The 13128-nt window shown below is 41.8% G+C and overlaps 1 protein-coding gene across 3 annotated transcripts in view; it reads left to right on the top strand.

Moving 5' to 3' along the window:
• SEPTIN7 (septin 7) overlaps positions 1 to 13128 on the top strand; it is a 138965-nt gene that overhangs the window by 80280 nt on the left and 45557 nt on the right. For all 3 annotated transcript variants that reach the window (XM_088476035.1, XM_088476034.1, XM_088476033.1), the window contains exon 6: positions 12037 to 12154. In XM_088476035.1, the coding sequence (XP_088332161.1) occupies positions 12037 to 12154 (118 nt within the window). The remainder of the gene's footprint in view (positions 1 to 12036; positions 12155 to 13128) is intronic.

The raw sequence follows: 13128 nt of genomic DNA, 5'->3' as shown, positions 1-13128 counted from the left end.
TTTCTGCTAAGCCCTTGCGGTGCGGTGCTGCAGGGTGGTCTCTCACCTCTTTGAAATACAATTGGTGAGAGGGGTCACATACTTAGTACCATCATGTCTGAAAGTGATTTTCCTCTCCGGTTACAGTGTACTAAGTGTAAAGTACCTTTAGCGGAGGGGGAGGGTAGCGCGGAGGGCCTCTGCCGGCAGTGTTTGTCCGGAAATTCAAACAGGAAGGAGGGACGCTCCTGTTGATAGCCCCCGCGTGGCCCAGACGGCACTGGTTCTCAGACCTTCAGGGTCTGTCCGTGGACAGTCCTCTGCGGTTGCCGCTACGACCGGACCTTCTGTCGCAGGGTCCTTGTCTTCACCCGGACCTGGCTTGGCTGTCTTTGACGGTGTGGCTGTTGAGACGGCCATGTTGAGGTCCATGGGGTTTTCCAGCTCTGTGGTGCGTACCATGTTGCGAGATCGGAAACCGTCGTCTGCGAGGATGTACCATCGCGTGTGGCATACGTTCTTCCAATGGTGTCGACCGAGAGGTTATGCACCATGGGAGTTTTGTCTGTCTAGGATACTTGCCTTCCTACAAGCGGGACTAAATCATGGGCTTCGCCTTGCTTCTTTGAAGGTACAGGTATCGGCCCTGTCTGGTTTCACCGTAGGATTGCTACTATCCCGGATGTGCGCACCTTTATGCAAGGTGTTCTCCGCATTCAGCCGCCCTTTGTTCCACCTGTGGCGCCTTGGGATTTGGCTGTGGTCCTGAGGGCTCTCCAGGGACCGCCGTTTGAACCACTGGGCTCAGTGGATCTTAAATGGCTAACAGCTAAAACTGTTTTCCTTCTGGCCATAGCTTCAGCCAGACGTGTTTCTGATTTAGGGGCTCTCTCTTGTAGACCCCCTTTCTTGATTTTTCATGGGAACAGGGCAGTGCTCCGCACTCGGCCTGAATTTCTTCCCAAGGTTGTTTCCCAGTTTCATGTTAACGAGGAAATAGTTGTTCCGGCCTTTAACTCACCTGGTCTTTCAGTGGGTGAGGCCACTTTGGATGGTGTGCGGGCCTTAAGGACTTATGTTGACCGCACTTCGTTTAGGAAGTCGGACGCCTTGTTTGTCCTCTATGGCTTCCGTAAAAAGGGTTGGCCTGCTTCAAAGCAAACTTTGGCAGCCTGGATCCGTATGGCTATATCTGAAGCTTATCTTCATGAAGGTCTGCCGGTTCCTCCTTCTTTGAAGGCTCATTCCACTAGGTCTGTGGGTCCTTCGTGGGCAGCTCGACGTGGTGCCTCTGCAGTCCAGATCTGCAAGGCTGCTACGTGGTCCTCTGTCCATACCTTCGTTATGTATTACAGGTTTGACACCTTCGCCTCTCAGGATGCTTCCTTCGGGCGGCGAATTCTTCTTTCAGCACAGGAGCGTCCCCACCCTTAAAGGATACTGCTTTGGGACATCACCAAGGTTTCCTGTGGATACCCTATGGACCCTGAAGTAGAAAATGAGATATGGTAAGAACTTACCTTTGTTAACTCTATTTCTACGAAGTCCATAGGGTTCCACAGGACTCCCGCCCTGTCACACCTGTGCTGCAGATGGGCTTTGGTCTGGTCACCGATTTTCCCGTCTCCCTCTGGTGAGAGTGTGATTCTTGTGTGTATCCAGATCTTCTTTCTCTCTCTTCCTTCTCCTCCTCCGGCCTATGGCTTGGTAACTAACTGAGGTGCCTTGGCTCGGGGGCGGGGTATAGGAGGGGGACCCTAGTGCATCCTGGGAGGCTGAAAGCTTAACTCTATTGTGCCCGATGACTGACGTCACACCTATACCCCAAGGTATCCTGTGGAACCCTATGGACTTCGTAGAAATAGAGATAACAAAGGTAAGTTCTTACCATATCTCATATTTTTTAAAGTTACACTTGTTCCCTGCTGATGTAACTGCAGCACTCTTGTTTACAATGCCTATATGCCATTAGTCTTCCTACTTGAAGTCTTGTATAATAAGATTGGTTTCCTCTAATAAGCTCTGCTTTGGTTACAGTATATAATGGAATCTGTTTAGTAGCACTGAACATGAATCTATTCTATTTATAGAAGTTAACTGCAGACAGTGCATTTGGTTTACTTGTTTGTTTAGAACCCTGTCTGTGTTCAAATTTGATTTAAGTAAAATAATCTCTTTACCACGTAAGTAGCGCACATAAACGCTCTCGACTTCTAACGTTTTAAACATGGTTACAATTTAACAACACAATGGCAGGACAGAGCTTCAAAGTTTAACCTTCAATTTTTATGTTTTGCATAATTCTCAGTCATTGTTTTTATAATTTTATAATTCTGTCATTGTTTATCTATTGAAAAGCCTACTAACACAGAATGGGTGTGAATGAGCCCTAAATGTCACACTGCGACTTTAATGTCTATTACAGCAGAGCTCTGGAATGCTAGCTCTTTTATAAATATATCATTTGCATTCGTACCACAGGAAACGGCGCGATAGAAGAGTCTACCAGAAAAGTAGTTCTGTTTGCATGGTGGTTAAAGCTAGACAATTTGTAGTGCTTTCCTGTGTGCTCTGCAACCAATATCCTGTTTTGTATGTATGCACTATTGTAATCACATTTTCTTCCTTTAGAATGCATTAGGCGATTTTTTTTTTCAGCTTTTGTACAAGTTAAATTGAAAATGTAGCAGAGTTCCAATTATTAAATCAGACCTTTATTGTGCTATAAATAAAGATCTTCATCCTGCTGTTTGTTTTCCTGGGTTACCATTCTACTAGTGTAGCTGGTAGTACAGCACATCTCTTACAATACAGCAGTATTTATTGGATGCCAGCAAAGTTATGCTGTACAAATAGTTTTTTAAAATTACTTTTTTCATTGCAAAAATAAGCTAACATGTATTAAATGAACCTAAAAATTTAAATACTATGAAATATACTATCTGCTGTGAAAAGAGAGGTCAATGCCTTTAAATTTAACTACAAGTCTGTAAATCATACACCATTAAGGACTCTTGCATCTGGGAACACATTACTTATTTAAAAAAAAAAAAAAAGTTGCTGCTAGTAGAGGAACTGTATTTATGTTTGGTTTTCACTTACAGGAAACCTCCTTTGCGAAGCATGAACATTTCTATGGAAGTCCTAATTTTATGTCTGTAAATAGCATTTTTTGTACACAATACTGCAGATAATGTCTGCACTCAAATTGCTCCAAGTATTCTCACCAGTAGCTAAGCAGCAGAGATCCCTGAGAATTATGTTGCTGGATTCCCCCCCTGTGTGACTTTGGAAAAATTACTTTTCACATCTCAACAAAACTAGATCGTAAAGTTTAATTTTATTTTTAAAAGTGCTACATAATAATTGTATGCACTACACACCTAATTTTATACAAACATGGAAAATGATACTGGCTTCAAAAATCTCATTAGTTTATAAAGCAAAATGTTAGGGCTGTATATTGTCTAATTTCTTAGTTGAAAACTTATGTCTGTAAAAGGCTGCTTAGGAGGGTTGGAACGGCTGTCTTGCATCACTGGAATACAGAGGTACAGAGCAAAGTTACTTGCACATGGCTTGTTGTAGAGCAACTCATTGTGTGTTGTCCTGGTGTAAAGCATAACCAAACTATTAAATAAAGATCAGAAAATCAGAAGTGTACAGCCTTTAATATGCATTATATTAAAATTGGGACCAGCTTTTTGGGGTTGAGAATTGGGAAACTGGGATACACCGCTGTTTGGGTTTGTCTTCTGAAAATAGGACAAGCATCATAGCAATAGATTATCGTTTCCACTGAACTATCCTTTCTCACGGTACTGACTTCAAATGTCATAGAATGTTGGACAGACCAAACATGCATGAAGTGGAAAACAGGACAGCCCAGAGGTTTATTAATCACTCAGCACGAGCAAAGCAGTGCAGACAAAAACAAAGCTTCCCATGACTAGATGCACTAAACCTGGCCACTTAGGATGAGTCCTTGATTAAAAAGTTCTGTCCTTTTCACCAGATTGACCGACAACAACTCAAAATGTGTCATTTGTTGATCTGCTTTATGAAATCCCCTATTAAATGTCATCTTCACTAAAAAAAAAAAAAAGCACCCTCTTCCACCTGTGTGTTCAAACTGAAAATGTATTGCCAAATGCAGTGTAATGTAGTTTTTCATTAGCTCCATATACCAGCATGAATGTTCATGGTTAGGTAACAAGCTTGTAGTCTTCTTGGTAACAAAATGTGCTTTGCACATTGGTGAAAGGGCATCCATAGTATGGCCAGTAGTGTTATAGCAATCACAAGTGGTGCAAGTTTTATGTTTTAACTTCTGGACTAATATGAGCAGTTTTTGGTCTCCCATGTAACAGAAATATCAACTACAATTACACCAAAAAACAGATCTGCTAGGAAAAGTTACAGTAGTACTAAACAATGGATTTTTACTTCCCTATATGAAGGGAAGTTGGTTTCCCATAATGTTTCCAAGTCAAATGAGCTGTAGCTGTGCATGTTTATCTTCTATGACCTTGTTATACAACACAAATAGACATAGAAATATGTGGTGGTTCTAGATATGTTTCATTTGTAGTTTCAAAATGACCATATTCGCCTGGCTCTTCCCCATCTTATATATTCGTCCCAGGTGCGGCACTCAGCCTTCTGATAAATTAACAATATGGCACACAGTGCTGCAACGTTTCAGGCTTTATTTGGCCGTCGTCAGGCTTGTAGCCTGAAGATATGCAAATAAAGCCCGAAACATTGAAGCACTTTGTGTGCCATATTGTTCATTTATCAGACCGCTGAGTGCCGCACCTGGGACGATATATTCACATTTATGTAGCGGGCACCCGCAACTCATTGTATTACTGGAAGGAGTGTGCTTGGTCATCTGTTTATTTTATTTTATATATATATATATATATATATATATATAATGTATATATATGTCTTACATGAAAGCAGCACTCCTGGCACAAACAAGGCTTGAGACGGCAGTTTGGAAAATCATTTTCCAAACCGCCGTCTCAAGCCTTGTTTGTGCCAGGAGTGCTGCTTTTATGTAAGACTGTTCTTATTTACTTGTGGGCACCCGGCTAAGTTGTTTATTGTTTCTGGGAGTGCCAGACCCTGCTGTATGTATATGTGTGTGTGTGTGTGTGTATATATAACCAGAGCAGGTCGGCACTCAATTGAAAAAGGAAACAGTCATGCCTGGGTGCCTCTAAAACAAAGTCTTGTACGTGGAACGCAGAAATGTGGCACTCTCAGGACTTATTACAGATAATAATGAGGGTGTGTTAAATCACCAACCAGTATCCATATAGGTCAATGTTTCATTTTTATAAAAAATATGTCTTCAGGACAAGAATACTGTGTACAGCGCTTACCTTTTGTAGATTAAAGAAATCCCCAGTGATTAGAAAGCTGTCTAGCCCCATTTGCCGCCAGCCAGGTCCTGGTGACGTCACAACCATTGCGACGCGCACCTCCCGTTGCTGCCCAGGAATCCCTGTTTGGCCACTGCAGGGATTCCTGGGTAGCATCGGGAGATGCGCGTTGCGATGGTGTTGACGTCACCAGGACCCGGCTGGCGGGTCTAGACAGCTTTCTAATCACTGGGAAATTTTTGTAATAAAAATGAAACGTTGACCTATATGGACACTGGTTGGTGATTTGGCGTTAACACACCGTCGTCATTACCTGTGATAAGTCCTGTGAGTGCCACTTTTCTGCATTATCTATATATATATATATATATATATATATATATATATATATATATACACATATAATATTGTTTTAACACCTACAGCCTTGGGACTTGCCCTTTCTGTAAAAATGTATTTCTATATATTCATAAACAATAAATCTATTGCTCGCCTTAGGTGCACACAACAGCAGGAGCTAAATTGGTGTTCAGTTATGAACATAAGACTCCTCTTACATGATATGATTGGTGCTGTTGTATGATGGTCAGGTTACATTTTTTAAGACTTCCCATAGAAATCTTGAAAGCTCCTCATTTAGACATTTTCCTGCATTGTGTATCTTTTAGGCCCATACATGCTGAATTTTGCAGCCAGTTAAAGGCTCATACCATCCAAAACTAAGGTTTAGGCGATATACTGTATGTAAGAAAATGCCTCTTGCCGGAATTTCCTTAATCTTCCACACCCTAGGGTCCTGTGATGCCACCGTTATCAATGGGAGATTTTCTCTACTGCTTAGGGCTGGCTTTTATCACACTCCTAGCAGTGTTGTCAAATCCCCTTCTCCACCTCAACCTATCAGAAACTAAGCTTGTAGTGCTCACTGGAATTATTTTTCTAAATACTATGTTGGCAGAATTGTATCTTGTGCAGTCTGTCAATTTCTGATAAATACATTAGGAGCGAAATTAGTTCATGTGAGTTAAACTCACGACCATGTTTTTTTTTTTCCTCTTCATTTCAGTAAGAAATTCACATTCATTTAAAACAGAAAAATCGTTGAGATTTTTGTGTGCATCTCCCTGAGTAGGTGAAAACTTGGGGAAAGTCTCTATTTAAGATAAAAATGTCAGAACATAGTGCAGTACCTCTGGTACAGGACTCCCAAGTAGTAATAATGCCCTTGAAGGTGTTTAAATGGTAAAATATGGCCAATAACTTTCATATTTATTTTCATGCTATTTTCTTTAAAAAGCTCAAAAATGGGATTAATTTATGTGGAAGGCATCTTCCTGCAGCCTGAGCTCAGAGCAGCCGCGGACTGCTCTCCACTGCCACCCAGACTGTGATTGACGATTCTAACAGGATCCCCCACAGTCTGCGTTGCCTCCTACAATTAATAGCTGTATAAACTTTATTTAGTATAATTTACTAACAAATCTGCATATTTGTTAAGGAAAATGCTGATTCTAGTTTAAATAGCTTTTCACATAATTTGATAACACTGGGGAACAGACAATCTGTTGCCAGGGATTTAAGAGTCTATTTCGATTAATTTTCCTCCTGATCATGAATATGCCATGTTTATTTTTCAATTGGCTCTAGTTTTTGAGATATGCATGTCTTTAATATTTATGACAAATGAAATTAAACAATGTTAAAAATAGATATTTTTTTTATTCTGATTAAATTTGATTTGTAAAATGTTATAAAAAGACAGGATTATTACATACATAAGTGTTATGAAGCTATGAGAACCATCTGCAGACTCCAACAGTAATCGCCCATCATGTGACGAACTCACCTTCCTTGATATCTTTCTTCCATTACCTAATATCCTTGTGGAACCATTCACTCTGTTCTTTGCTTAAATCTCCTAGATTGGATGGGAAGTGATCTAAATGGCTGTACAAAATATTTACTTTAATACTCATGTTGGCACCTACTTTCTCAAAACATTTTAGCATGTTGTGGACTAATTCATGATAGTTGTCTGCCTTGTGATTGCCTAAAAAATTTTGAATGAGAGACTTATAACTCAGCCATGCTTCAGATTCGGTTTCAGTCATAGATGTGGTAAAATTTGGACCCTTCACCAGTTTCCGTATCTGTGGGCCGTCAAAAATTCCTACCTTTAACTTTTCAATACTAAGAGATGGAAGTGTTCAACAAATATACTTGAAACAATCGCCTGACTTGTCCAATGCTTTTACAGATTGTTTAATTAAATCCAGTTTGATATGGAGAGGCGGCAGTATGATTTTTTTTTTTTCCTGTCATTTAAGGGCTCATGAATGATGTCTTCTCCTACAGTTATAACTTATCTCGGAGGCCATAAGGTTTGCTGCCAGTGCTTTTGTTTTGCACAACTATACCATAAGCATATATGACAAGGATACTTAGTATATCCACTTCGCCCAAGAAGAAAGTTTACAATTTTTAAATCGACACAAGCATACCACTGATGCTGAGACTAAGCAATTTTTTTTAAGACTAACTTTATATTTTCATACTGTTCTTTAAGTTTTGTTGAATGACCAATAGGAATCAAAGCAAATTTATTCCCATTGTGCAGTAATATGCATTTTAAGCTCCTTTTAGAACTATCCAAAAAGAGCCGCCAGTCTTCTACTTGATATATTCTGGTAAGCACATCATCTGGAGAAGTTCCGGAATATTGTTGCAATACACAAGATTGTTATCTTGGCTAAAGAATGGCAGTATGGCTTGCTCTCTATTTTGATACAACGTTATAGTAACGTCAAGACAGTGCTTTTCTTGAAGTCTGGATGCTAAAAGCTCAGATCCTTTTTTGATAAATTCAAGTCACAAATTAAATCGCTTAGTTCCTTTTGAGAAAATTTGTTTGGAGTAGAGGAACTTTCTTAAAACTCACTTTCATCTGTGTTGTCACTTGCACTGGATGAAATTAACATTTCCACATCATCACATTCAACTTCGCACAAAGAACTTAATGATGGTAAAGGCAAATCTTCGCTATGTGGTATCGGTTGTTTTGCAGAATTCATACTTGGGTATTCCAATTTGCGTTTCTTAAATCGATTCATACCCTTCACATTAGCAGTCACTCAAATGATCTTTTGGCTCACACCACATCATAGGTATGCCAAAATTAAGTCCTTTTCGATCACCTTTAGTCCAGTTGTGGAGTGATTCCACACAGATTTTACAAACTTTGTGAGGCACCCAAATCTTGTCGTCTTGGCTTGTGACGTCCAAAATTAGCCTGATACGCTTGTTTTACTAGTAGTTATATATTTTCTTTCTTTTGCAACACTATATTTGCCACAAATATAACTAAAAACATCCATGGTTGTTAGTACACAGTCTCCGAGAAGTACTCATTTTTACGGCGAAAACGTTTTGTTTCACACATTCAGTGCTAACTCCCAACAAAAGCCGAGGACGTACTGCACAAAACAAACCCAAACGGCAGGAAATTGGTTGTGGCGGGACAGAGAGAGGACCGAACAAAGGAACAGGAGGTGTGCTAACTGCGTCACTCAGTCTTCTCTCTTGCTCCTCTCTGTATGCTGGGAGGAGGCATGGCTGTGGTCTGAGGATGTCCCAGCATGCCCAGCAGTGCACGGCCACGTCTCCTCCCAGCGTTAGTGAGAAGATTTGAATGTGTTGTGTCTCAAACGTGACTACCAGCTACGTTCTCACAAATAAAAGAAATTCTTGTTATTGTTGAAAGAGGGTAGTTAAAAAAGCAAAACTAAGTCGATTCTGTTAAGTAAAGCAGGCCTAGACTAGTAAGGTACTTCAAATGGAGAAAAAAAAATAAATTTTATAATGTTTCATTAATTTGAAAACTGGAGCCAATTCAGCTATAGCGAAGATCTAATGCGAAAATAGGACCTGCGTGTACTCTCAAACCGATCTTAAACCCTTGGCAAGAAGAAAAAAAAAATTTTTTTTTTTGTTCCCCAGCGTAATTATTGAAATCCAACAATTTTGGGCACATTGTTGGAAAATAGCCAGTTAAGTTAATACTTTGTTTATGACCAGTGGCGTAACTAGGGTCTTCGGAGCCCAGGGCAAATTTAAGATTGGAGCCGCAAAACACACACACACACACACACACACCCCCCACCATCCAAGTTTAACGTGCCTTCGGCGCTCAAAAAAAAAATGGGCGTGGTCAAATGACGAAAGGGGTGTGGCTATTGAAAATGGGGCGTCAATTTACACACCCCTTTCGTCAAATGACGAAAGGGGTGTGGAAATTGACACGCCACCAATTTCTTGTCAGTCTGGGAACATTCCTTTCTATTCCATATGCACCTTACCTATACGGTGGTTTCTCACAATGTGGAACCTTTGAAGAATTACATCCTCCCTGGGATGATGGCGTCTTCAGTCAGTATTCAATATTCATGTAGGTCACATCATCTGGAAGATGCCTGTTTGTGTAGGAATATTAACAAGGTCGTCATCATACGATAGCAGTTCAACCAGACTCCTTCCCCCCTGTGTAACTTCCTTCCCCCTGCATCTCTCAGCCACACCATCATCTCACTGCATCATCTCAGCCACACCATCATCTCCCTCCATGTCATCTCTTCTTAGCCATACCATCGCCTCCCCCCCCTGCGTCGTCTCTCAGCACACCATCATCTCCCCCCCTGCATCAACTCTCAGCACACCATCACTCCCCCCGCGTTGTCTCTCAACACACAGCCACACACTGGCACAGATACACAGACATATACACACACACTGCCATAGATACACACAGACATACACACACTACCATAGATACACACTAACACATATACACACGATGATAATAAACATACATACACACGGACATATACACACACTGACATATATACACATACACCATGACACATATATACACACACAGCCTATACAGACACACACCCCTGCGTCGTCTCTCAGCACACCATCATCATCTACCCCCTGCATCAACTCTCAGCACACCATCACTCCCCGCGCGTTCTCTCAACACACAGACACACACTGACACAGATACAGACATATACAAACACACTGCCATAGATACACACTAACACATATACACACTAACACATATACACACACTGATAATATACATAAACACTGACACATATACACACTGACATATACACACACTGACACATACACCATGACACATATATACACACACAGCCTATACAGACACACAAAGCCTATACAGAGACACTTACACACACACAAAGCCTATACAGAGACACTTACACACAAAGCCTATACAGAGATACTTACACACACACACAGCCTACACAGAGACACTTACACACACACACACACAGCCTACACAGAGACACTTACACACACACACACGCAAAGCCTATACAGAGACACTTGCGCACACAAATGCAGCCAGCAGCCCCCCTCCCCTCCAGCGGCAGTTTAGCCATCCAATACATCCCCCCCTTCCCCCAAAAACTTTACCTGTGGTGAGTGGGCAGCGGCGATGGAGAGCATCGGGGAGGGAAGAATCACTCCTCACCTGGTGTGGACGGCAGCTCTAGTCCAGGACTCCAGCAGGTCAGGAGGAGGATAGAGCTGGTAGGAAGGCTGCCTAGGACAGGCTGCAAGCCTCCGCTGCAGCTCCCCCTACAGGCAGCCAAGCCAACAGCAAGCTAGCAGGCACACTTGCCTGCTCATTTAAAACCAGACTCTGGACACAATGGTGGTGCGGGGGAGGGCGTGTGGGTACGATGCCCTGGCCAGCGGTGCCCCCCTCTGCAGGGCTTGCCATGGCACCCAGGGCATGTGCCCCGCTCGCACTGCCCTAGTTACGCCACTGCTTATGACCAATAACAGCCTCCTACACTGTCCTGCTATATTATTTGCCACTGTGTTGAAGTTTAGGATAATTTCCCCTCTTTTTCATACACTTGGTTGTGCACTGTAGAAATAAAGTGTGACTTTGGCGCAATGCATGCGAATTGCAATTTACAAATAAATTGTATGGGTTTTGGAGGCACACTTCACGGAAATATCCTGCTCTACGCGCATTTTATAAGCCTTAATATTATAGTACAGAAATCATTCCTAATTTCACCTTTTGTGTAGCAATAAGAAATTGCATCCCTTTGAAAGAAAAAATAGAAGTAGTGTGTTCTGGCTTTTATCAATTTTACACCGCACTCACTTTTACTAGACATTTAAAATGGAACATTTTCTTATTGTAATGGAACACTGGCGTTTGCTATGCATCCTTTTTCTTTAACTTTGAAAAGAAACTAGCGGCTTACTGGAGACATGGCGAAGGATGTCATTTGGCCACTAGAAGATCTGGTTGAATGTAGCCTTTTGTACAGTGAACATTCATCTGTAATGATGGTAATCAGACATAAGACTTGTATGTCTGTGGAGGAGTGTTTGTGATGTTCTGAACGCCTTTAACAGCTAAATCAAGAGCCTCGGGCAGAAAGCCCTTTTCCAATAAATGAACATTGATCGCTTCAGACAAGTTTGAGTAATTTCCTGTCACGTGTCATCTCTGATGTAACCGTGTCCCAAATTCGAGCTCTCTATGGCCTTTGTTACTGTTTTCTCAAAATGAATGGAATAAATCCTTTGTTTACATGTTGTTTTTTTACTTTAGACTGAAACCGTTGGATATTGAGTTTATGAAGCGTTTGCATGAAAAAGTTAATATCATTCCACTCATTGCAAAAGCTGATACCCTCACGCCAGAAGAATGCCAGCAGTTTAAAAAGCAGGTGAGATTTAATTAGACTAATATTTTATTTCAGGTATTTAAACTTTGTTTCCGCTTGTCATTGGATTATTCACTGGTTTAAGCCATGCAAGGTTTGACATTCACAGCATAAATGTTTATGTACTACATTCCTTCCTGTTAGATGTCCAACACCACTGTAGTGTTCACGCTAGCGCAGGCATGGGGGAGGGCACTTTTGCGCGCTCCCGAAAAGGAGAAGCACCCCCTTTTCATAACTGTAAGGGGCATGCCCAGCATTCATGGAGATGCTGGGCAGCCCCAAAGCTCTCCCCGCAGCGTGAACAGATTCCCGTGTGCATGTGCACAGCATCTATTCACTCATCAGTGATTGCTTCACTGCAACTCCCCCACCCCCCCCACGTTCGCAGGTCGTGCGATTGTGTGCATGCGTATAAGCCACCGTGTGCGTGCCGTGCAATGGTAATGCATTCACGTATGCACAGAGAGATCCATCGCGGAGTGAAAAACGCAGGTATGCCTGTTTGTTTGAACGCCGTTGCTTGGCTGTGCATACATTAGTCATAGCGATTGCAAGTGCAGCTTAACAGCCCACTGCATGCGACGGGACTTGCAATATCTGAGGCTGGTTAGACCAGATGTAAATGCTGCGTGACTGGCCGATGTGCGTCAATGGTACTGATATTTATACAAGAGTAATGTTGGACGGATATGAGAAGGCAGCAGTGTGCGTCTTTATGGCGGATGTGCTTTGGCAGGCATTAGTATATTTTCGCTTCTGTATTCCATATGAAATCGCAGATGTGTACGCAATAGCTATCCTTACTGAACCAGGCCCCATGTTCTCTGCCACACAAATGCACACATTAACCTGCTAGTACGTTTATGGACTGTGGGAGGAAAACGGAGCGAAAACTACACTTCTCTAGTTCCCTGGTTAGAATAGGCCCAGGGCCTCAGCTTTGAGAGGCAATCACTTTTCCATTTTGCTGCCTA

This window comes from Taudactylus pleione, unplaced genomic scaffold, assembly GCF_031769625.1.
Source record: "Taudactylus pleione unplaced genomic scaffold, aTauple2 ptg000181l, whole genome shotgun sequence".
In the NCBI taxonomy this organism is placed as follows: domain Eukaryota; kingdom Metazoa; phylum Chordata; class Amphibia; order Anura; family Myobatrachidae; genus Taudactylus; species Taudactylus pleione.
This window is presented reverse-complemented; position numbering and strand designations above follow the sequence as displayed.